This window comes from Poecilia latipinna, unplaced genomic scaffold (genome assembly GCF_001443285.1).
Source record: "Poecilia latipinna isolate Pla-1442-1.1 unplaced genomic scaffold, P_latipinna-1.0 Scaffold1048, whole genome shotgun sequence".
NCBI lineage: Eukaryota > Metazoa > Chordata > Actinopteri > Cyprinodontiformes > Poeciliidae > Poecilia > Poecilia latipinna.
The window spans coordinates 35,959-59,207 of NW_015113664.1; the positions used below are offsets into that span (position 1 = coordinate 35,959).

At 38.5% G+C, this 23,249-nt stretch overlaps 1 protein-coding gene across 8 annotated transcripts in view; it reads left to right on the plus strand.

Moving 5' to 3' along the window:
- pard3ab (par-3 family cell polarity regulator alpha, b) overlaps window positions 1–23,249 on the plus strand; it is a 151,361-nt gene that overhangs the window by 20,585 nt on the left and 107,527 nt on the right. For all 8 annotated transcript variants that reach the window (XM_015051500.1, XM_015051495.1, XM_015051494.1 and 5 more), the window contains 3 exons: window positions 13,223–13,411; window positions 13,779–13,949; window positions 20,528–20,678. In XM_015051500.1, coding sequence (XP_014906986.1) covers window positions 13,223–13,411; window positions 13,779–13,949; window positions 20,528–20,678 — 511 coding nt within the window. The remainder of the gene's footprint in view (window positions 1–13,222; window positions 13,412–13,778; window positions 13,950–20,527; window positions 20,679–23,249) is intronic.

Here is a 23,249-nt window from a genome sequence, read left to right on the forward strand (position 1 = left end):
TCAAACTGATATCTGTTCACTTCTGATTCACATAACGACTAACGATCAATACTGACTTTTTTTTCTAGTTTATTTTGAAGAGGAAATTTATTTTTGAGGAAATTAATGTTTGAATTACAAATTAAAATCCAAGAATTATCTTTAGAGGATTTAAAAAGTCTAGATGCTAACAATGATGGGACACTTAGTAATGCTTAGACATGTAAATTCTCCTTAAAGCAACATTTGATACTAAACTTACCTACGTATGAAGTATATGAAAATCTTCTTGCCTTGCAAAAACTATTTGCTTCAAATCTGCGAACACACTGAGATCTTTACTGTTTTCTTTCCTCATCAAACGTTTAACAATGAAAGGATAACCTATGACCAGTTTTACAATAAAATGAACTAAATAAAAGCTGTCAGTCGTCATGGCGGCATGGTCCGCTTTCTCACATTCAAAGGGTCAAGAGAGGGAAACATGGAAAAATTTACACTAAAGAGATGAAGGTAAAAAACGTTTGAGATTCGTCCAGATCTCAAAAGGTTTAACAAAACTCTGCGACCTAAAAGACAAAACCTTTGTGATGAGATGAGGGACTGGACCAAAGTTATTTTAAGGTTTTCTGTTCTGAAGGGAAAACCTCTGAAGTTCTTTGAGGTGAAAGTTGAAATCCAACAAAAACAGGCGTTGCTACGACTTATTACAACCACTGCTGACATAAATCAAGACGCCAAACAACATGCAGCCTGACGGCCAGAACAGGATCTCACAGAATCTCAATTATATCTTCTTTTCCAACATTATTCTGAAACCGTTGTCATTGAATCAGCCATTAAAAGCTCATCTCCTTCTTTGGGGCTTGTGTTTGAAAGCCCTTCAGTTTTCCATAATTCTCAATTTGCATCCAGTTTTGTAATTAAACATTTGGCTTTACCTTCAGGTTGCATCTGGCCGACTGCAGGTAATTGGTTATGTTCTGCGAGCCGCATTACGAGTTTAATCGGCCAGTTAATTTGATTGGCGGTTGTGTCGGCCAGCTGTGTGGATGATGCTCGTCATGACGAGGTGTTATGGCGGGACATTCATGGTTGCCGTGACGGCAGCTGGTGTTCAGACATGGTGACATATATCAGCGGCGTTGAAATGAATGCAGACAAACACACCGGCAATTATTACATCACTGAGCGTCGTTTTTTATGGCGACTGTGACGTTAGACAGTCAGAAATTAATTTGGCTTGTTGGAGGGGAAAAATGGAGGCTCCTTTCAGTCAGTATATTATCAATATTAAGTTGGCAAGCTAAATATTTTGCTGCAAAATATTTGGTTAGCAAACTAAGTATTTAGCTTCAAGCTAAATGGAGAAGCAGCATTCAGCTTCTTTGCACCACAAATTTGGGACAAACTTCCAGAAAACTGCAAAGCAGCCGAAACCCTGAATTCCTTTAAGTCTAGACTAAAACTCAGCTGCTTAGAGTCATTTTGAAACCTAATCATGAAACATTAATCAATAATCTGATGTGCAAAGTGTAATGTTGGCTGTGTTTTCTATAACTGTGTGTTTTTATGATGTAAACCACTTTGAAATGCCTTGTTGCCGAAAGCTGCAACACATGAAATCTGATTGATTAGCTAGCTCCAAATTATTTATTTAGCAAACTAGATATTTAGCCAGCTAAACATTTATTTTGAAGCTAAATACTAAGCTTCAAACTAAACTTTTAGATACCAAGATAAATATGTAGCATCAAGCTAGATATTTAGTTAGCAAGCTACATATTTATCTGAAGCTAAGTTGTTTTAGTTTGCAAACTATACTTGAAGCTAAATCCATAGCTTGCTAACTAAATATTTAGTTCTGGGTTTCAGTGTTGCATTGAGTCCATGTTTATGCGGTTTGTTGGTCACCATTAGCTGTGGAACTGCTGCAGCTGTTAGAAATGATCAGAAATGAGATGTTGATTTGCTTTTCTCCTAAAACTTGTTGGTAATGTCACAGGAAGCCTTTCTTGGTTCCCACTCAGGGTGAATCTGTCAGGTCTTGGTTGTTGTTGATAATCAGTGCAGCCATGTGAAGAAAAGCCAAGCAGATAAAGCTCCACGGCGGGCCGCCTCCTCCTGCCCCCATCCGTCTCTTCTTACCCCCGAACCTCCAGATGAGTCTGTTTTCTGCGCTCCATTCCCGGAACATCAGCCGCCATAATGGATTCAGCGCCTTTCAGATGTTATCTGCTGTCAGGCACCTCATTTTAAACATGCTGCTGCCCATAAAGCCGCGCGCGCGGCGATGCTGTGAGGTTTTATGGACTCTGAGCCGAGCCGACCGGCCTGTTAATGGACGCCCATTTCAATAAATGGAAGTGTTTCCAGTAGAGAAGGTCAGATTTCTGACTGTAATCATGATTATCTCATTAATATTATTATTTATTATTGATCTAAAATGTATTGCATTGTCTAAAAAAGTTTTTTTGCAAGATTACTGGGTTTAAAAGATTTTCTTTATTTTACATAAATACATTTAAAACGGATACATTGAACATTTATTTTTTAAATATTTAAAAAGGCAAAAATTGGAATATTTAGATTTTGTTTTAACTTAAATGACTTATTTTTTAAAATATTTTTTAGATATATTTTTGCACATATCGGATAATAAAATGTTCATATTAAGTTTTTATTTAAAAAATACATTGAGTTTTGTTTAATCTTTCATTTAGTTTTGCAACTTAATCTATATAATTTTTAGTTTGTATTTTATTTTTTAATATTTTAATTATGTATATTCTCCATCTTAGCTTTTTGTCATTTTGTACCTTTTTTGTTTAAAAAGACAAAAATCGGCAAACTTGGCGTTGAGAGAAAATTTAAATTTTTCATTTTGTATTTTATTTTATTTTTTAGTACAATGAAATGACACTTTTTCTACTTACTTTTTGGCATTTTTATTGAATGTTTTTAAAATAACCTTTAAATATGCAGTGATTTCATATTTTTTCAGTTTTTCTTTTTTTTTGAACTCAGTTGCATAAATTTTATTTACTTATGTTTTGATTATTCCATTGTACCAATGTCAATGTAATAACTACATTAATAGTCAGTGCAGTCATTACACTGACTACTAATGTTTTATTTTGTAAGTTGTATGGTTGCCATCAGAATTGCTCCATTATTATATGAATATTCCATAAATATTTTATGTAGCGCTGACATTAATTCAGTGTGCTGCATGCAGATGGATGTCTGGACGCCTTCCCAGGGCTGCAGCTGGGATTTTTTTAGATTAGCATCTTTCTGCTGAAGGTTTTCACATCAGACATGATGCAACTGAGGTGGAAAAAATGTCGTTTACTGAGATTTCTCCAGAGACAGAAACTGGAGCCACATTCCTGCCCTAACTTTGTGCGACACTTTTTAAATATAATTTCCAGCCTTGTGTTTGTTTTTTTAGTGATCTGTTGCTAAACTTTTGCTGATTGAAGTAACTTCTGCATGGCAACACTGAGCCCATTATGCTGTATAAGAAAATTAGCTAATTTGTGCGGCTGCAACAAAAGGCTAGGAGTGATTTTAGCGATCCATTGCTTCACCAATGGTCTGTAAAAACAAAACACTTAGCTGGATATTCTCCTGTCTCTTCCTCATCAGCTCTTGCATCTCTTTCTTCCTCCTCTGCGCCGTCTCGTTGTCAGCGAGACTCTTAAAAGCCACTCTTAAGACACAAATCCCCGTCCCCAGCACCTGGCTCCCACAATGCAGCTGATCAAAGGCATCCGTCTCCCCGTCCCCGCGCTCTGATAGTTCCATAATGGCTCCATAACATGAACATTCAGCCCCATTGTTTACGCCATTAGTCACACAGGCTTATGGAAAATTACTGCAATGCTGCTTTGAGAAGCCATCAAGAGGAGCAGCAGCAGTGCAGCATCAACACGGTGCCAAGACGCTGTCTGTCTCCTCGCGGCTCACAAAGCCGTCATGGAGCAATAATCTGTTGCAATGTGGAGAAATGACGAAGGGTTTTGTTGCTGGTAGCGATTGGCAAAGCGTTACACAGCAAAAATATGTCAATGTTTCTGATGGTTTGCAGTTTATTTAATGTATTTGTTCTTTTTCTGGTGATTTTCATTTAAAATGCAAGGACTTTTATTGTCACATCATTTTCTTGTGGTACGAAATTCGAACTCGGGTCCCAGATCAAGAAGTTAATAAATAATGGGGTACTCGAGTGTCAAACTCGAGACCCAGGGCCAAATTTGGCCCGCCGTAGCTTTTTATGTGGCCCTCTGCAAATTACATCAATAAGTCCCTCCTGTTTTTCATAAATCTGCAACATTTGCAAAAAATCCACAAATCTCTGCATTTTTTTCAGGTTTTACAACAAATTTTCAAAATTGTTCAAAAACTGAGTTTAAGTGACAAAGAAGCAACATATGTTACGTTTTCAGCTGCTGCAGTTCTCCTTCACACTGCACGGTGAAAAACCTGTTCCCCTCCTCACCTGTGGGGGCGCTACACCAAAAACCACCGAAGGAAACGACACAACGACGACACTGAGTTCAGTTCCCACTTCACAAAATGCAAACAAACATGGAGTCCAAGTTCAGTGGTTGTAGGATTTCTCTCTCGTCGTTGGTGAAAAACCATGAGTCGTTTCTCGCTACACTAGTGCGTCGTTTGTTTTGGTTGTATTTACCCATAATGCCATGCAATGTGGTCCACTTCCTGCTTTTGGAGCGGTCTCCGGTCTGCTTAGCGTTCACATATGCATTCAAACCGAACTTCAACTGAACCAGCACTGCAAAAACACAAAATCTTACCAAGTGTTTTAGTTTCTAATATTTTGCTGTAATTTTTCAGCAAGAAATAAGTTCTGGTTTTTAGTCAATAATTCCTTAATATCAATGAAAAATTCTTGTTTTATTGGCAGATAATTTCACTTGTAATGTGGGAAAAATGTCTTGTGGCAAGTGAAATATTCTGCCAATGACGCCAATTTTAATGTATTATTACGTTGCCACAAGCTCCCATGTCTGGCTGAAAAGTTATTTGTAAGTTAGTATAAAATTATTAATATAATTATGAATACATAAAATTATGGCAGAAATCAGGGTGGTTTAAAACTTTTGTGAAGTTTTGCTATTAACATTTGTCTTGATGAACCTCAAAATCAGCAAATTGAAGTTGATCTTCAGGAAGCAGCGAAGCATATGGAGTAAACCAAGTGTTTCAGCAGGTTGCGCAAGTTTTGGACGTGAGCAGAGATGCAGGAAAGTCGGAGGGAATCATGGAGTAAGTTTTTGTCACAGTGGAGCTGATAAATGGCTGCAGCTCTTTCAGATTCTCTGTGCTGCGTTGAGAGCTGCTGATGAGGCGAGTCGCTGAAAATGGAAAAACAGGAAAACGGAAAAACACAAAAATGGAAAAATGGAAAAACAAGAAAACGGAAAAACACAAAAACGGAAAAACACGAAAACGGAAAAACACGAAAACGGAAAAACACGAAAACGGAAAAACACAAAAATGGAAAAATGGAAAAACAGGAAAACGGAAAACCCAAAAATGGAAAAACAGGAAAACGGAAAAACACAAAAATGGAAAAACAGAAAAATGGAAAAACACAAAAACGGAAAAATGGAAAAACAAAAGCGGAAAAACGTGTTTAGTGGTTCATTAAAGCGACACTTCAAGCTGTCAGTCGACCCAAACACACCCAACGCTAAGAGCTGTATGTCCGATTAGTCGTCCGTCCGTCCGTCCATCCATCCAATCATCCATCCATCCATCCATCCAATCATCCATCCATCCATCCAAACCTGCCCTGTCTAAAGCCCTTATCTGTCATGATGAACTCAGTCCCATCCCGCCGCCGTCACTCGGCGTTTGTGACGTTACAAACTGAGAAACTCTCTTCTGTCTCAGGCTGCAGCTCCATTTCTTGGCGCTCACATATGTGCAGCGTCTGGTAGCAGCTGCTAGTGTGATTCCTCCGATCGGATCGGGACACAAACGGGTTCTGGAGGTCGCCACGGAGACGGAGAGAGGGCGGCTGATTAGATGTGAGCATCAGATGGTTCCTCCTCCAAACGGCGGCTCGTCTTTTAGGAGCCGTTTTAGTTTTTATTCAGTTTATTCTCACAGGAAGGCAGGAAAAATATCAGCTGTGGGATTTGATTTGGGTTTTTTAAAGTCTGGTAAAGAAATTTGGGTTCGAGTATTTGGTCAACCGTTTGGAAGATATGTGCTTCCATCTTTTTATCCATCCATCCGTTTACCCATCCCTCCATCCCTCCCTCTCTCTCTCTCTCTCTCTCTCTCTTTCTCTCTCTCTCTCTCTGCTGGTGTTTTATCTGAAGTCTCTCTGGAAATATCTGCCATAAAGAAATCAACCTGGAAATTCTGAATATGTACAGAATTTTAAAATGAAAACACGCGCGCGCACACACACACACACACACACACACACAGCGGTCTTCCTCCCCTGCTGAGCCGCTCTCAGCCCAGTCGATCAAGCAGGTATTTGATATTCATGGTCTATCATCGCGGCGCATCGCAGCCGCTGGGAGAGACGGACAGCGGAAAGGAGGAACCAGAAACTGATGGACGGATTAAAACGAGAGGGCGGATTTATTTTCACTTAAAAGATGGAGGATCAAGCAAACACAACAGGTCGCACACGAACTTACGAAGCGCGTGTATCAAAATGGCGGCGGATAAACGCAGCAGCAGAATCGGAGGATGAGCATGTGGAGATGGATGCTACAGTCAGCAGCCAACAATGGCCGCCACGCTCCACTTCCCCTGACCAATTACACCCTTCACTGCCTCCTCTTCACCTCCATCACCGTCTCCTTCTGTCTCCTCCTTAGCAATCATCACCCACAACTTTCTGTTTTTAATTTCATTCTGGTAACTTTTCCAGAAGACATCAAATTGTCCGGGTTGTTTGAGTTTGCCGCCAAACTCTTAATCATTCCAGAGGGGAAAAAGTGGAGTTGTAGTTCTTAAAATGCAAACGGTAGAGTCATCTGTTGAATATAACAGATAAAGATTTTCAGGGCGTAAGATGTCCATTAAAAGTTCAATTTACTTTTTTTTGGAAAGATGACGTATTATGAAATGGCCTTATGCAAGTAAATGAAATTTAACTAGTTTAAGAAACTTTAAAGACGGTGGCAGCCATATTAAATCAGATCAATTAATCAGTTTATTCACTCAATTTAACAGATTCATCATTAATTTACAAACAGAGATGCTTCTAAGCTTCACTGTCTAAGATAACAACCAAGGGATTCTCACTAACTAAAATCTGAACTCAAAATGACCAAATCCTGGTTTTAAACTGCAAACTAAAGCAACTGGTTTGATAAATATTGAGTCAGTAATCAATATATTTGGTGTAGGATTAAATTAATGCTCACTTATTTCTGTTCCTTTTCACACAGAACAACAGTGGTAAACAAATTATTTAGTTTTTGTTAAGTATGCACATGTTTTACTACTGATTTATTTTTTTTCTTGTTTTTAAAAGCATGTTTGAAACAAATCAAAAACCAGTTTTATCATTAAATTATGAACACATTCTGAACAAAGCTTACAATGTGAAACAGAAGCAAAACCAATTTCAAAACATCGATTAACATCTTTTTATGAACTCACACAAACAAGAAAGTCAATATTTCTCAAGAACAAAAATGTTAAAAATTGGAAACATAACTGTTTACACAAAAGTGGGAAAAATGCAACAAATCACAAATATTACAAATATCCTTACAAAAACACTAGAGTTTAAAAAATTGTATTTCTTTTCCCCTATTCTGATCGGTTATTTTCTATATAATTTATTGGTGATTTTTAAAGTGTAAAACTTTCTGTTTGTACTTTAATAATTTGAACTGATTGAACATAATCAGACCTTTGGATGTCATTTCTGCAATCATAGGTTTCGTTTTCCATTTTTAATTTTCACGACTTTAAGTTTTCTCTCTTAAATTAGTAAACTACAGATAACCGGAACAAAAGAGGAGAGCTAGTGATGAAAGTTGAGACGAGAACGTGAGCAGAAATGGTTTGGAAAAGAGTGAAGAAGTTAGGAAAGCGGCACAAAAGGAGACAGGTGAATAAAAAGACGGACGGCCGTGAAAGGAAAAGGTGGGACAAAGTAAAAGATTCAGACTGAAGGGATGCAGTGTCTCTCATTTTGTGTTCCACATGGATTCGTCCCTTTCTGGCGGCCCTTCATTCACACTCAGTCGCCCGCTCGCTCCGTCATTGTCACGCTCTCGCTCTCTCATTCTTTTCACCCGTTTCTTCTCGGCTTTTCACCCTCGCTGTGCTTGTCTCTGTCCTTCATCTCCTCAGCACATCACTGCTCTCTCTCCCCTCACCTTCATTCAGCCTCTTTGTGCCGCCGCGCTTCCCTCCAGCAGCTGTCTTTAATTTAATTTTACCTTGTCACATTTTGCTGCATTCCCTCTTTCCTGTCTTCATTGTTATTGTAAAATCCTTTGAAACGTTGAGAATGTGTGACCTAATGTACGTCTAAAGGGCTGAGATAAGAAATCTATTTTCATTTCCCTTGGCCACTTTTGGCTCAACAAAATGAAGGAATTTTAAATGGATATTATTTCTACCAAAACATTATCACTTACTATTTTCAATACCAGCAAATCCCGTTATTGAAAATGGTATATTTCTCTTTTTTTTACTTTCACTGATCAAGTTAGCATTTTTTGTTTAAATTTGATTTGGGACAGAAAACCAACATATCTTCAATTAGACGTTCTCACTAAGTCTATCGTATTATTTTAATAATCTATATCTACAAGTTATTAGATCTATATTTTGTGTAAAACTCAGGTTTGTTCATTTGAGAAGTCGTAATACAACAAGGAAAGCTCTGAGCTAATTTTAGCAATGCAACTAGCACAGCTAGCAAACAACCGATTGATTTTTGTAAACAAATAGATAACAACTGAGTAATTATTAACAGATCTAAATAACTCTTGACCAATGCTTTCCAACTACAGACTGTCTTTAAACGAAAATAAACTTGCTAGCTATAAGCTAACATTTAAGTCTCGCTTAAAAACTACAAGCCAAAAGCTAAGTAACTATCGTATTTTCCGCACTATAAGACGCACCTAAAAACCTTCAATTTCCTCAAAAGCCGACAGTGCGCCTTATAATCCGGTGCGCCTTATATATGGACCAATATTGAGCCACAACAGGTCTAGCACCTACAGTAAGCAGCCGCTGACTTCATTTTCGCCCGTAGAAGAAGCAGCACCACGTTCTCCACCAACATGCTGTGTGCGAACGGAGAAGGGTGACCATCGTCCGGCCACGCCCCGGCCCAGTCGCGGAAAGCTCTCCTCGTCGACCGGAGTCGGACTGTTTTGTTGACATTCTTTATGTCAACAAAGAGGCTTTAGACATTCATCCTTTGCTGCAGCTCCATCTAGTGGATGCATAACGTAACTCCAGCCTCTACTGTAACGTCTGTTCTATGCGCCTTATAATGCGGTGCGCCTTATATATGAAAAACATTTTAAAATAGGCCATTCATTGAAGGTGCGCCTTATAATCCAGTGCGCCTTATAGTATGGAAAATACGGTACTAATTTATGCATCTAAATTACAGTTTTGTTTTCATTTTTATTTAGCCAGGATTAAACATTTCTTTTTACAAGAGTAACTTGGCCAACACAGCAGCACAATAAAAAATAACATTACGAAAGCCTACAATAAGCATATGCTATTGTAGCATATTGGTTTAAGAAACAAACTATAGATATCTATAGACTGTCTATATTATATAGATGTATAGAATATATCTATATAGTAGATATATTCATGCTATCAACCAAATCACACTGGTAAACTACAAACCAAAATCTATTAAGCTGTGGATGAAAACTACAAGCTGTCAGTGATCAACCCACCCACCCAAGCCAACAACTTGTAGTTTACAAGTTGTTGGCTTGTAAACTACAAGCCAACAACCAAGGGCCTCTTATAAACTACAAACTCGAACAGTAAACAATCAAATATGTTGTTAGCTGCAAGCTAACGGCTAACAGATGTCATTATTTCAAACCAAAATTCAGAAGAGAGATGAACAACCTCAAGCTAACGGCTGAATTTCCACTTTACAGGATAAAAAAGTTAGTTTCTATTCCATTAAAAAAAATAAAAGACAGAGTTAGGCTTATAATTTACAGATCTGCTAATTAACTGAATCATGCTAACTACAAGAAGCAAAATAGTTGTGCTTCTTAACTCAGCCAATTAGCCAACATTTGTTGTAATATTGGTAAAACTAAAAATAGATTTTTTTTTTTTTAATGAAGGCCTTTCTTGGCATTTCAGGCATTCCATACGGGACATAAGAATGCTAACTTTGTCACTCTAACCAAAAGATGGCATTTTTTGATAAGTATTCCAACAAAAAGCACTTCAATAGTTATCTTTTTATGTTTGTGGTAATAAATTGACATCTTGCATAATGTTCAAAAGACTGACTTTTGATTCATTTAACAGGACGTTAGCATTAGCCGTCAGACAGAATTAGATTTTGTATGTTATGATTACTTTTAATCTGATTTCTTTCTCACTCAGTCAAATTGCAGTTAGACGGGTTTAATTATCCCATACTCACTTTTGTTAATTGGGCTAAAAAAAAATAAATTGTTGGAATAAATTGGATATTATTTTAGAAAATAAATTCCTGCCTCCGATGTATTCTTTTTTTTAAATTGGTTTCTGCATTGTTTTTTTGTTTTTTTAGAACATATAGCCAGGCTGACTGTGGTTTTTATGCTTCCTTGTTTTTCCCCTTTTCTTGTGTTCCCTCTCATTCATCTGAACTCCATCTTCATTTTGCCCCCCACCCCTCTTTGCCTCTTCTTCTCCGCCCTCCATTCCACAAAGAGTAATTCCATCTCTCTCCCAGCAAACAAAGGGGGCTAATGACATGCTGACACCGAGCCTGATGATTGAATTCATTAGGCGTGCACAATAATTGCCAGGCGGCAGCGTGCGCGCACCCTTTTCACAGGACAGCTGTCAAATAACAAGCAAGAGAGAATGGCTTTTTATTGTTGCACTGGAAGAGAGAGTGAGAATGAATATAAGAAATGAAGTGAGAGAAGCACCTGTTGTAGAGGGAAGCGCGAGAAAGCTCTCAGCATGTCAATTAGGCTGATGTGTTAGTGCCGGGTTGCTGGGTGACATCAGGGCTCAGGTACAGATTTTACTATATTTCTCTCCTGCTACAATCTCTTGTTCCATTATATTTTCTATAAATATTATATTGCGAGTTATTTCCAAACTTGTAATCAAAGCTGCAACTATTTAGACACATATAGGTTTTGAAACGAGTGCAGTAGCAGAAGAAAACTTTACTGCACTGCACATAAATGCAGCACACTGTCTATTATAATTATAGCTCCCAGGAAGAACCTGTAAACTCTGAAATCAGGAAGAGATGTCAGTCAAGTGTGCCGCTGACTGTGGCGAACCAGACAGCATGACAAGTTCTGAGGGGAAGAAGTTATTTCTTTTTTCCCCGGACCGCAGGGCTGCGAGTTAGCTGCCAGCCACCAGGCCAATTCGTAAAGTAGATCTGTGCCATGTTTTCATGTGGATTCTCCTTCCCCTGACACTAGAAACTAGCTTATCATGCTGCTGGGCTGACTTTTATAACGCAGAGAAAATTGTGCCAGGCTTGACTAGGTAGGATCCCACTGAGACTTGATGCTAGCTAGCGTTTTTGTTTTTCTTTGTGGGTGGGTGTTTTCAGTTTGATGTTTGTTTTAAAAACACATAACATGTAACTCTTGGCATGCATCTTAATCTGCTTTGCTTGGTTTTTGAGGTTGGAAAATAAACTAGAAGACAAGTAAGCAATTAACTCTTGCAAAGTCAATGATGCTAGCTGTTAGCTTGTCTACATTGCTAGTTAGGTGTTAGCCTCGTATATTACAATCATAGCTGTGTTGCTTGCTGTTAGTTTTTCGACTTAAAGTAAAAAACTAGCAGTCTTGTTAGCTAAATGTCAGTATTTAAGGTCTAAACTTACTTGGTAGTTTGGTTGAATAACTCAGTTGCTAGTTAGCTGTTAGCCTGGTGGTGAATAGGCTTGACTGAAATGAAAATTAGCTTGTTAATGCCTCATTTGTTTCTTTGCTTTTGATTGGGAAGTTTACACACAGCTGGGCTGTTATTTAGCCGTTAGCTTTTTATTTTACACACCTATGCGTTTGCTTGGTAGCTTTATTTATTTATTTTTTTTGTTATTAGCTTGGTAGTTTGAGCATCTATTTCCATTCTTTAACTCCACATACAAAAAAGGAGCCAAAATACGCCCACCAATATGATTTAATCAACAGAAAATCATGTTTTATGTAACTGAAACACTGTTTTGCACCTGCAGATGCTCCACAATAGAAAGGTCTCTAAATGTGCGAGTTTTAATGCACTGGTACTTGAGATTCATCTCCTGGGAAATGTTTGTGTACCTGCATAAGTAGGTGCACTACAGGTTTTATAAACAACTTTCTGGCAGAAACAATGCTCACAGTTTCTGCCACATTGACAGTAAAACACATTTTATAACCGTTAGCAAACAATTAAATCAGAGGTGCCAAAAGTTTTTGTCATGAAGATCAAAATTGTTAAGTTGAAATCACTTCGGAGCCACAAAAATTATTTTAAAGAGGCAGTATTATCTGCTTTGCAGCAACATAATGCCATTTTATAGCACAATCAAGTAATTATATGATCATGACTTAAACATAATTTGATTTTGTAATGTAATTCCTTTAAATTGGGCCTGTCTCTTTAAGAAACTCCTGCTCTTCCTGACACTCTGCCTTCAGGAAATCATCGCAACATAAATACTGCAAATCATAACAAAAGTTTTGCACAATTGCATAAATGTAAGACAGTTTCAAACCTTATTTGTAGCTGATTTGCGTTTGAGTAAAAGTGGACCAATGGTTGAAGCACCAAACAAAGACAAATACAGAAACATCAAGTATTGGGAATATATTTTTGTACCTCATTTTTTTAAAGTGTTAAAAAATCTTTTCTTACAAGATCGAAAAATGTCGGGGTGACCGCACAAAATCCTTCAGAGGGCCGTAAATGGCCCACGGACCGCACTTTGACCATCCCCGAGTTAAATATTTTCATGATTTATATTTTAAATCTGGATATTTGTTTGTTCCTGTTGTAGAAAACAGAGGAGGATGAACTGGTCCTGACTCCCGACGGGACCAGAGAGTTCCTGACCTTCGAGATCCCGCTCAGCGACTCGGGTTCTGCAGGTTTGGGCGTCAGCGTGAAAGGCAACCGCTCCAAGGAAAACCATGCAGACCTCGGCATATTTGTCAAATCAATCATAAACGGTGGAGCAGCCTGCAAGGTACTGAGCATCCTGTTGTTTAGAGCAGAAAGGAGAAGTTTCCTATTGATACGCTGCAAACATGCAGAATCACCAAGTATTTGTAGTCTAGTTTCTAATGAAAATATCCTGTTAGACTTAAAATAAGATAAAATTAACTTACAAGTAACTTTTCAGCAACAAATGGGGGCTTAAGTAAATAATTCTACAATATTGATTGAATAAAAGTGGAACTACGATTTTTTTAAATCAATTTTAAGGAATTAACTTGAAATGAGTCCCTGTAACTTTCTGAAAAGTTACTTGTATGTTATTTTGTAAGTATTTTCACTAGAAACTGGACCAAAAATACTGAATATATAAACCATTTTTCTTTGTCTGACAACAGGATGGACGACTGAGGGTGAACGACCAGCTGATTGCTGTGAACGGCGAATCACTGTTGGGGAAAACCAACCAAGACGCCATGGAGACGCTGAGGAAGTCGATGTCAACAGAAGGCAACAAGCGCGGGATGATCCAGCTGATCGTGGCCCGACGAGTGGCCAAGAGAAACGAGGTAAAGAATGACTGTCATACTAAGCAATTAATTAATTAATTAATTAATCACAAGATAAATGTACCTTATGTAGCTTTCAGTAGAATCCAATTACACTTTCTTAAAGGTCTTCTTTTAACAGTTGTTTTATCTTTGCCATTAAAGCAGCATTTTCCCTAATCTATTTTTTTGCGTGATTATCTACATAACTTTTTTGGTCTACATAAAATCAAAGTAAAATGCAACAAAAAGTAAAAAAAAAATGTTTCTTAGGAATACCTTCCCAAGACACCAGCTATGTTTCCGTTACAAATATGTGCAAAACTTTAATATTCTGCTAACATCAAAAAAACACAATTTTGCAATTGCTTTGTTTCCATTAGATAAGTTCCACTTCCTAGTCCCACTAGTTCCACTTCCTGTTGTTTTCTTTGTCGTTTCCACCAGTGGTAACTTCCGGTTTTGAAAAAAATCACCTCTTGCTGCCGCATAAACATTTAACAGAAAAACGTTTCCATTAAGCTAATTTATTTTGTAATCCCACTTTGCACAGCTTTATGTAGCATAGTTGTTGAAGATGTTATCTCCTCCACGTTTGTTGACTCTTTAGTACCAACGTGAAGCTTGTGTGGTAAAAACACGACCGCCTGGTCATGTGAGCATCGGTTAATAATTTCATGTAGAACCAGGAAGTTTCCAGGTCAGAGTGATTTACCAATGCCTCCCTCACACACCAACACGCCTCCCATGGGGCAGGAATGAAAACAGGCTGCAAACCAAGCGGCGCCATTTTTATTTATTTTTTTCTTACCTCCCCTCAATGTCATGTCTTTACATTCCCTGTACACCTCGGCCTGTCGCCTGCTTGAAAGCGAAGGCTGAGTGAGTGTTGGTGTGCGAGTGTACGCCTCTGGCGCTACCAGGCTTCCCCGCTCTCCTTCCCCAACCCGGTGTGTCAAAGTTTAGATTTCCCCTCGGTCCGCCTGGTAATTGAAAGCAGGGGCTCAGCCTGGAGGTGTTTTTCGGTGTGCGTCGACGTGTATGCACATGTTTGCATCAGCCTCCCGTTTATGTATGCATATAAGAGTGTGTAGTGCGTGTGTGTGTTTTCAGGTCTTTTTCTGCGTTTGTTTGCTTAGACGATGCGTCGGGTGGCAAGACTTCTCGGGGAGAATTAGGACTGGATAAAACTCGGCCTTGGAGAGCCTTTCTCTTTGTTTCACATGCATAGCTGGAGGCTTGGCCTACGGCTGACCAAGTGTCTGCTTGTTTATAGGAAAAACTCTCCTCAAAAGAAGGATGAAAACCATTTTCATACTTTTTTTTTTTACTGTACGGAGATGATTTACAAGCAGCATTCAGCTTCTATGCACCACAGATCTGGAACAAACTCACAGGAAACTGCAAAACAGCTGAAACACTGAGTTCCTTTAAATCAAGGCTATGAATGCTAACGCTGGCTAGCATGGCCTCCGATGACGGTTTCCCTGTAACTGTGAGCTGTTTTTCCACCATTAGAACATTGAGGAGCGCATACATGAGGTTGATGGACAGTGCTAAGACCCGCCTTCTGGTTCTGATTGGTTGTTTTGGGTCGGGATCGATGCTTTTCTTCAGACAGCAATAATCGCTCAGGGAGAAGGTTGAGGTAATCAGTCTTTTCACAGATTATCTGGTTCATATTAATCTGTAACGACATGGTGACAGCTTTAACAAACATGTAAAAAACATTTCTATAAAAGTTACATACTGCAGCTTTAAGCTACTGGAGAATAATGGTGTCCTCCCCAGCCTGTCAGTGAAATATTTAAAAAAGCTCTTCTAATAACTAATTACCGTGGGACGAGAGCCTTGGCTCATTTTTGACATTTTCCTGACATATGGGATCAAATAATCCTGTATTTACTTTCCTCCCCATGTCTCCATCCCCTGACAGCCAATCTCAAATCAATCTGAAATGTTTGTCGCTGCATAAATCACAAGCCCAACTGCTTCCCGCTCCTTCACCCAGACCCAGAAACACACCAAACTGAGAGCAGCACACTTCCACACCACCGCTGGGATCCAGCTCAGCTACCCGCCAGAATATGCAATGAGCTGTGGCGTGATTTGTCAATGCGACGTCGGCCTGCTAAATCCCCTCTGCTATTACGGAGGCATTTCAGCCCCGCTCCTCGGTCGGCCAATTCATTAACTACCTCATTTAAAGTCGAGAGCAGCCAGCAGTCGCTGCGCCATATGGCGACCTTTGAAATTAGTTTGTTTCCGAAGTTGATTTGTTGGCTCCGTGTGAAGTTTTGATTGGTTTTCTTCATTCTGCTGTGATTTCAGTCATTTGTTTACCTTTAAAACAAAGAGACTGCTAATGAAGACCTTATCTGGTATTAGTGAAATCTGGATTCCATCAGAACTTTATCCGTTCATTAATGTCAGTTCCTGACCATTGTTTAGAGGTAATTTGCTCAAACTTCCTTCCGTATTCCCAATTTATATTGGACGCCAGCTGGGCCGCATTTGTGTTTTTAAAAGTATTGATGTGGAAACATTTTAATTGTCGTCTCAATTGCTTATTGACATTTCGCCTCAAATTGCACAATCTTGTTCAGGCCCAAGAAATCAATATTTTTTCCCCATGCCTCTTAGGTCTTCACTGTTTAGGATCATTGTCCTGCTGGGGGGGGAGTTTGGCGCTGTCACACTCTTAAACACAAAGTATTTGATAATGAATTAAATAACTTTAGATTACCCTGCTGCTGCCCTCCGACAAGCAGAAAAGAATCAATTCTGTAGAGAAATCCTCTGAATCAATTCAGAATGCTCAAAAATATTTTAGTCTGCTTAATTCTTTGTCTAATTATATTTTTGAATGATTATTTTAAGATTTCTATTTAAGAAAAATCCAGGCAGCTAAGCTAACCTAATTACCCTTTGCACGTGACGTCACGCTCTCCAGAACTCCGCCCACTCCGCCATGACGGTAAAGCTCGGCTAAAAACAGACATCTAGAGTCTAAAATCGCTTCTATTTTGATGACTTCACTTTAAAAATGGTCATAGGGTGCTGCGCGGTTGGCTGCACAAACAGACAAGGGTGCAAACCAAGCTTGTCATTTTATTTTGTAACTTTTAATGAGGAAAGATGGATAGCAGCTGTTAATCATAACGATAACGACTAGCAGCTGTCAATAATAATGACTGGCAGCCCTCGGTGTAGTCGTGAATTTGCAGCAAACATTTTTTACAAGGTAAGAAGACTAATGTTCATATAATTTATAAGTGTGTGTAATTAGAAATATGTCAAATATCGCATTATGGAGAAGGTACGCGTTTAACCATTAACCATGAGACAATGCCGCACCGTCATGTAGCCTAGCATGTATGGGAGAAAACTGGTTAGCATCTCGTCTTTTATGCGTTTTTAAGGCTGCTGCGGTGTAAGGGGAAAGCTGTTTATGACACAGTCATATAAACCATGTGGTGTGAATTAAAGCAAAGTCGGTAATTTGATCAACACGTCAGGAGGGAGGCGGTCTGGGTCAGTTTCTAAGCTAGCTAGCGCCATCAATGAGCTCCAGCCAGGTGTGTTGTTCACAGACAAATTAGCTCGACTCGAACAAGAAGAAGCCATGAATAAACTGATGAAAACCTCGTTGGAAAACAATTTCAGTCGCTCTGTTCAATACTAATGTCACTTCCGACATACGTCATGGCGCTTTGAGTGATTAAGTGACGTAGTTGCAAAGGGTCAATTCTGGCAATTTAAGGTTCAGAATTTTATACATGAACCAATTTTTGTTTAAAAATAAACTGATGAAATTTGATACAAGCTGTGTCCAAATTCAGGGACTGCATCCTTCAACGGGCCAGAAAACTGCAATCGTTGCACCCCTAACATGAACAGTTAATCAACCCCGGTCTGCTCCCCATTCAGCTCCTTCAGACTAGCCAGCAGCAACTAGCAAACACCTGGCTTGTTATAGGAGCTACTTCTCAGTGAAATGCAGGTAAAAACAAACGTTACAGGGTTAATAGAGGAGCCATGTTGCGATGACTTCCTGAAGGCAGAGCTTCAGAAAGAGCTGGAGTTTTTAAAGAGACAGAGACCCAATAGACCTGAAATATATATATATATATATTTTAAGTCATATCTGATATGTTACGTGCCTATATGGTGGAAACAACAACACAATCTTGGACCAGTCCATCTCGTACCGACAAACTGTCTTTAATACCTAAAAGCATTGAGTTGCTGCTATGTGATTGACTTATGACCTAATAAATCCCCACTTTTTCACGTTTCTCTTCTGCTGTAGTTCTCATATGCGGAGTCCTTTATAAAAAAAACAGATGTTTGCTCCAGGATCCTGTCTGTGGTGGTTACTGCGGCACCTTAGCTGTTTAGTAAGAGGCAAGGATCATTGGTCAAAGACCTTTTGCCAAAATCGAATCCCAGCCTGGCCAGTTACAGCCATCGATTGGGGTAATTTGGCTCCAGTATCGACTCCAGCGTTCTCTTGCTACGTGATGCCAGCCACGGCGGTTATCTTCATAGCGAGGGCTGTCATCACCGTCAGCAAGAAATGCAGAAGCCCCAGCAAATCAATGGAGTCAACGATCCAATGGACAAACACTAAGGGCAGAGACGCCCACGCCAGCGCATGGACCGGAGCTACTGGGTGACACACTCTGCAAATGGTCTATTTGTCCAGCAAACAAGGAAGTGTCATCGCGGGTCTTGAGGGAAATGTCAGGCTGGTGGCGAGTTAACCTTCTTCTGCATGGCTCAGGTGGCTTGTTAACAGCCGGTGACTCAATGGCCTGTTGAAAATCTGAACTCATTTATTCTTGTTATCACACAGGTCGCGTTAGCATGGAAACCTGCTCCTCTGCTCGTCCATTAGTGCTCACAGCATTTTAGTAAGGCTGCTTCCCTCCAGGCATGTTTTCTGACGACCGCAGTGGAGAAAACGCTTCTTGTTTGTTCTGGTCCACATTGTCAATAGACGTCTGTAAGATTGAAACTGGTCAGACAAATACAACAATAATGCCGAATCTGATTTCTTAGGGGTATCCCTGCCTTTAGCAGAACCCTCTACTAGGCCTGAAAGGATAGCAAAGTTTTTCTGGATGATAAATTGTTCCAGAAGTTTTTGTGATAAACGATAATATTGTTGTTTTCATGAACTATAATGCAAGAATGCATTCTAATAGATCAGTAGGCCTTAATTTACCAAAAAAAAACAGTTAACACTGGAACTGTAAGACATTTTAAATATCAAAAAGAAAAGAAATATAACAACTGAAACCACAAATAAAATATGTCTATGGAATCGAAAATTCTCTTAAAAAAAAAAGGGCCAGTTAAGACCAAAGCACCAGATTGAAGATTAAAATCGTCCAATTTTTGGTAGAAAGAAAGAAAAGACAAAAACGACAGATTATGCAAATGGAAATTATTGAGCTCGTTTTAATCTATCATGTGATTAATATATTTATTGCTTATTGGTACAGGCCTACCCTGTATAACTACATCTATTCACTGTATTCAAGTAGTCGTAAATACATTTCATGGAGAAAATAGACACATTATTAAGAAACTGGCACATCATTAGTTCTCACACATTTAATACATCTAAACATACATGACAGAATGTCACTAATGGTTTCCCCAGTGTTAAAATGTTAACACTGGTTATTATGTTATTGGAAGACATTATTGACAACACTTAAAGACAATGAAATACAAAGTTTTTGGCTCCCTTCTGGTCATATTTAAAAACGAAATTGAAAGGAATATTACCCAAAATGGACAACGATAAGTTAGTATGTTTATGCTTAACTATACATCCTTAAAGTACACAATTAAAGTATTTACTGTATTAAGTTTTCTTAAATTCACCACTGTATTTTAATTTTCTGTTTGTGATTGGTTGTTGTCACAGTGAACGCTGTTTTTATTAGACATATTCCAATTTAAACACCTGCTCTACTGATGATCTGTCAGAGTTGGGATGAGGTCTGCCTCTTTTCTTTTTTAACTGAACTGAACCAAATTCCACAGCACATCTTCATGTTCTAATTGTCATAGTCAAGCTAGCTTAACTGATCTACTTCCCTCTCCTGTATTTTTTTAAATGTACCTTTTACCTTATCTTGTTATCTGGTTATCATGGTGTTGACAATTAGTAGCAAAGCACCACGCCCCTTTTTTTATATATGTGACGCGTATATTTAAGATTTTATGTTGACATCTTGACAGCCAATACCAATGCTAGTCATTATTAGCTAGCAGCTACAACGCTGCAACATGTCAATACTGTAACATGGAAAGAAAATAATTTTCTCTTCCTCTAGTATGCACTTCATCCTTTTTCTCTTTCGTCATTATTCATTCGTCGTTCGGACACAATGAACCAATCAACTAGCTACAATACTCGACAATCAAACGATGTCTGTAAGAACACAGGGAAGTGTGGGGAGAAGTTGTCTCCAAAGTGAATCATCGCTCGTTTTTCATGAAGCATCACTGAAACTGAATGTGTTGACTGCTGATTGTAGTCGCCAACTATCTCAGACCTCCATCTCTTCCCTTCGTTTCAGGATTCTCCAGGAAACCCGTTGGGATCCCAGCAGACGGTAAACACCAGTCTGGACGACCACGAGCGCAGAATCTCCCACTCCCTCTACGGTGGCCTGGAAGGCCTCGATGACAACTTGATGCCACGTCAAGGAATGATTCCACGCACAATAGGTAACGATGCAAATCTCTCTGCTCCCCTTGTTTTAACTCAGGGCTTCGTTACAGATAAAATGTCAGAAGGATTTTACTTTTTCAAGTGTTGCATTTCAAATTTGTGATGTGTGGAGTGGTAGACTTCATCACCTCTGATCATCTCTTCTTAGCAGCCTGACAGTTTAACTTCCCACTTCTCTTTATTTCTCTGATTTTCCCATGAAACACAAGCCCTGATATCAAAGTCTTTATATGCTGCAGGCAGTATTTGTGCTCATTTTTTTCTGATATTTATGAGCTACACACTGTTTCAAACTGGATTTATTAACACCATCTGATAATATTAAAAAACTCAGTAGATTTTCTAAACGGACTTGCAAACAGACTAAGCTGGAAAAGGTGATTGTAAGAGCTGTTCCCTGAAGTACACAGACTATTAACAACCTGGGATGTTAAATCAAGTAGAAGATGAGCCACTGAGCTCTTTTTATTGCACTACTAGTCCGGGTTTTTAATGATACTCAAGCTGAGCGTTTTGGGGTTTTTTTTGTCTTGAATAACACAAATTAAACGTAAGATCAGGAATCTATTCATTAAACTAGTGCAAAGTAGAGCTGGGCGATATGACTGAAAATTAAAGTAATGCTCCCTTCTGAAGCTGCTGTCCCTGCGACCCGAATCCAGATGAAGCGGAAGAAGATGGATGGATGGATGGATACAATTTTGAGATTTTACATTAGAAACAACAGAGTTTAAAGAAAAAAAGAAATATTATTTATTATTATTTCACAGAACAAAATATGAATAGACAAAATTTCCACAAAAAACATAAAAAAAAGAATATTCTTATTTCATACGACAAAGTGTGTGGATCGATTCGTTTTTCATAAAAAAATTTAAAAAGATGTAAATTAAACAAAGTTTGTGAATAGACTCATTTGCTGTTAAAAAACATAAAGATAAAAATTAATCATAGTTTAAACAAAAAATGCTAGTATACAAATTTTCCCTGAATAATACATAGAAAATATAAAAATGTATAGTTAAAACAAAAAGACAAATAGACAAACTTTCCAATAATGTTTTTCAAAAAAATATATATATATTCTTAGTTCACACCAAAAAACAATCTGACTGGTCACATTTTCTGCAAAAATGTTTCACAAAAACATGAAACAACAAATCTTAGTTCAACAGGAAATTTGAGAATAGAAAATTTTTCTGTGAACAAAAACAGTTCAAAAAATTAATAAGAAAACCTATGTACAACCATTTTAGAAAAAGAGAGAAAACCAACATTCAAGAAATCGGATCGGATACAATATAGTCATAAAAACCTCATGATACAACGCATTAGATTAGGAATCTTTTTTAAACTAATCATTTATTCGATCCTTAGTTACTTGCAGAAGTTATATGATGGAATAAATAATTTAAACGTTAAGTATTAATGATGTAATATGAAGACAAAAGCCGCTGCTGTTCAGAAAAGGAGTCGACTTTAAAAGTTGAGTAGAGTGGGTATAAATAAAAAATGGAGTTGCAGAAATTAACCCTAAATGCTGTTGAGCACCCACCCAGGACAACATCTGCCTCCCGCTGCTCCAATTTCAGATCAGACTAAATTGTTTGTTTTTATTTCATTCCGTTCTCCCCAGTGTTGCAACAAAAGCTGATTTCTGACTCTTAAAATCGAAGAAAAACGACAAATGAAAAAAAAATCCCCTACATTTGTTTATTTCGTCAGCGTGAGCCATCTGTGCCATCTGCTCTGTTTTTGTCACATTCTGCCTTTTTTCAAACTCTTAGCAACATCAGGGAGCAACAGATTGAACAAAACTTGTCTCTTTTTACAGTTTCTCTCTTACAGTGTCTGTTTGTGTGGATTTGCACGTCTTAAAACCTTTTCTGTTGCTGTGACCTAAAGCGGGCTCTGACATGGCTTTGAAGTCTGCGGGTTTGTAGAAACGTGTGTGTCGGACAAAGTGGAGGAGATTAGCGTTTTCGTATGCATATGTAAGAGCTTTAGGTGCAGCTGTGCAGGATTGCATGTGTGCAGTACATAAATTATTGCTTGATGGATTGCTGGTTAAATTTCCTGATGACTTGAAAAGAAGGACTTCTGCACACCAGATGGTGCAACGACACAAATTCCCTGTTTTCATTTTACAAAGCCTTATTTTTATTCTCATGAAAAATGCAATAAAATAAAGAGAGCAACGCTTCTGCTTCTGATAGATGATTGCAAGTCACTCCAAACAGGAAATCTGACAGAAAACCCCTCACAGTGCAAACAGATTTAACCGAGGAAGAGTTGATGCACCAACTTTTAATCAGCTTTTTAAATGAGCTTCCGCTAACTCTGCCTCATTAATCAGTGCAACATTATGTTAAAGTGAGAACTCTGTTTTCCCTTCATGCAAATTGGTTGACACTGGCACCGCTGTGAGTGTAAACAAAGGAGGGTGACAGAGGAAGTGTTAATAGGTGAAGCTCCATCATGCTGCTGCAGCGGCTACGTTCAGCCATGCTTATCAAACAGCAACAACTTATAATGAGCCTGCAGGGTCGAAAGTGAGGAGAAACGGG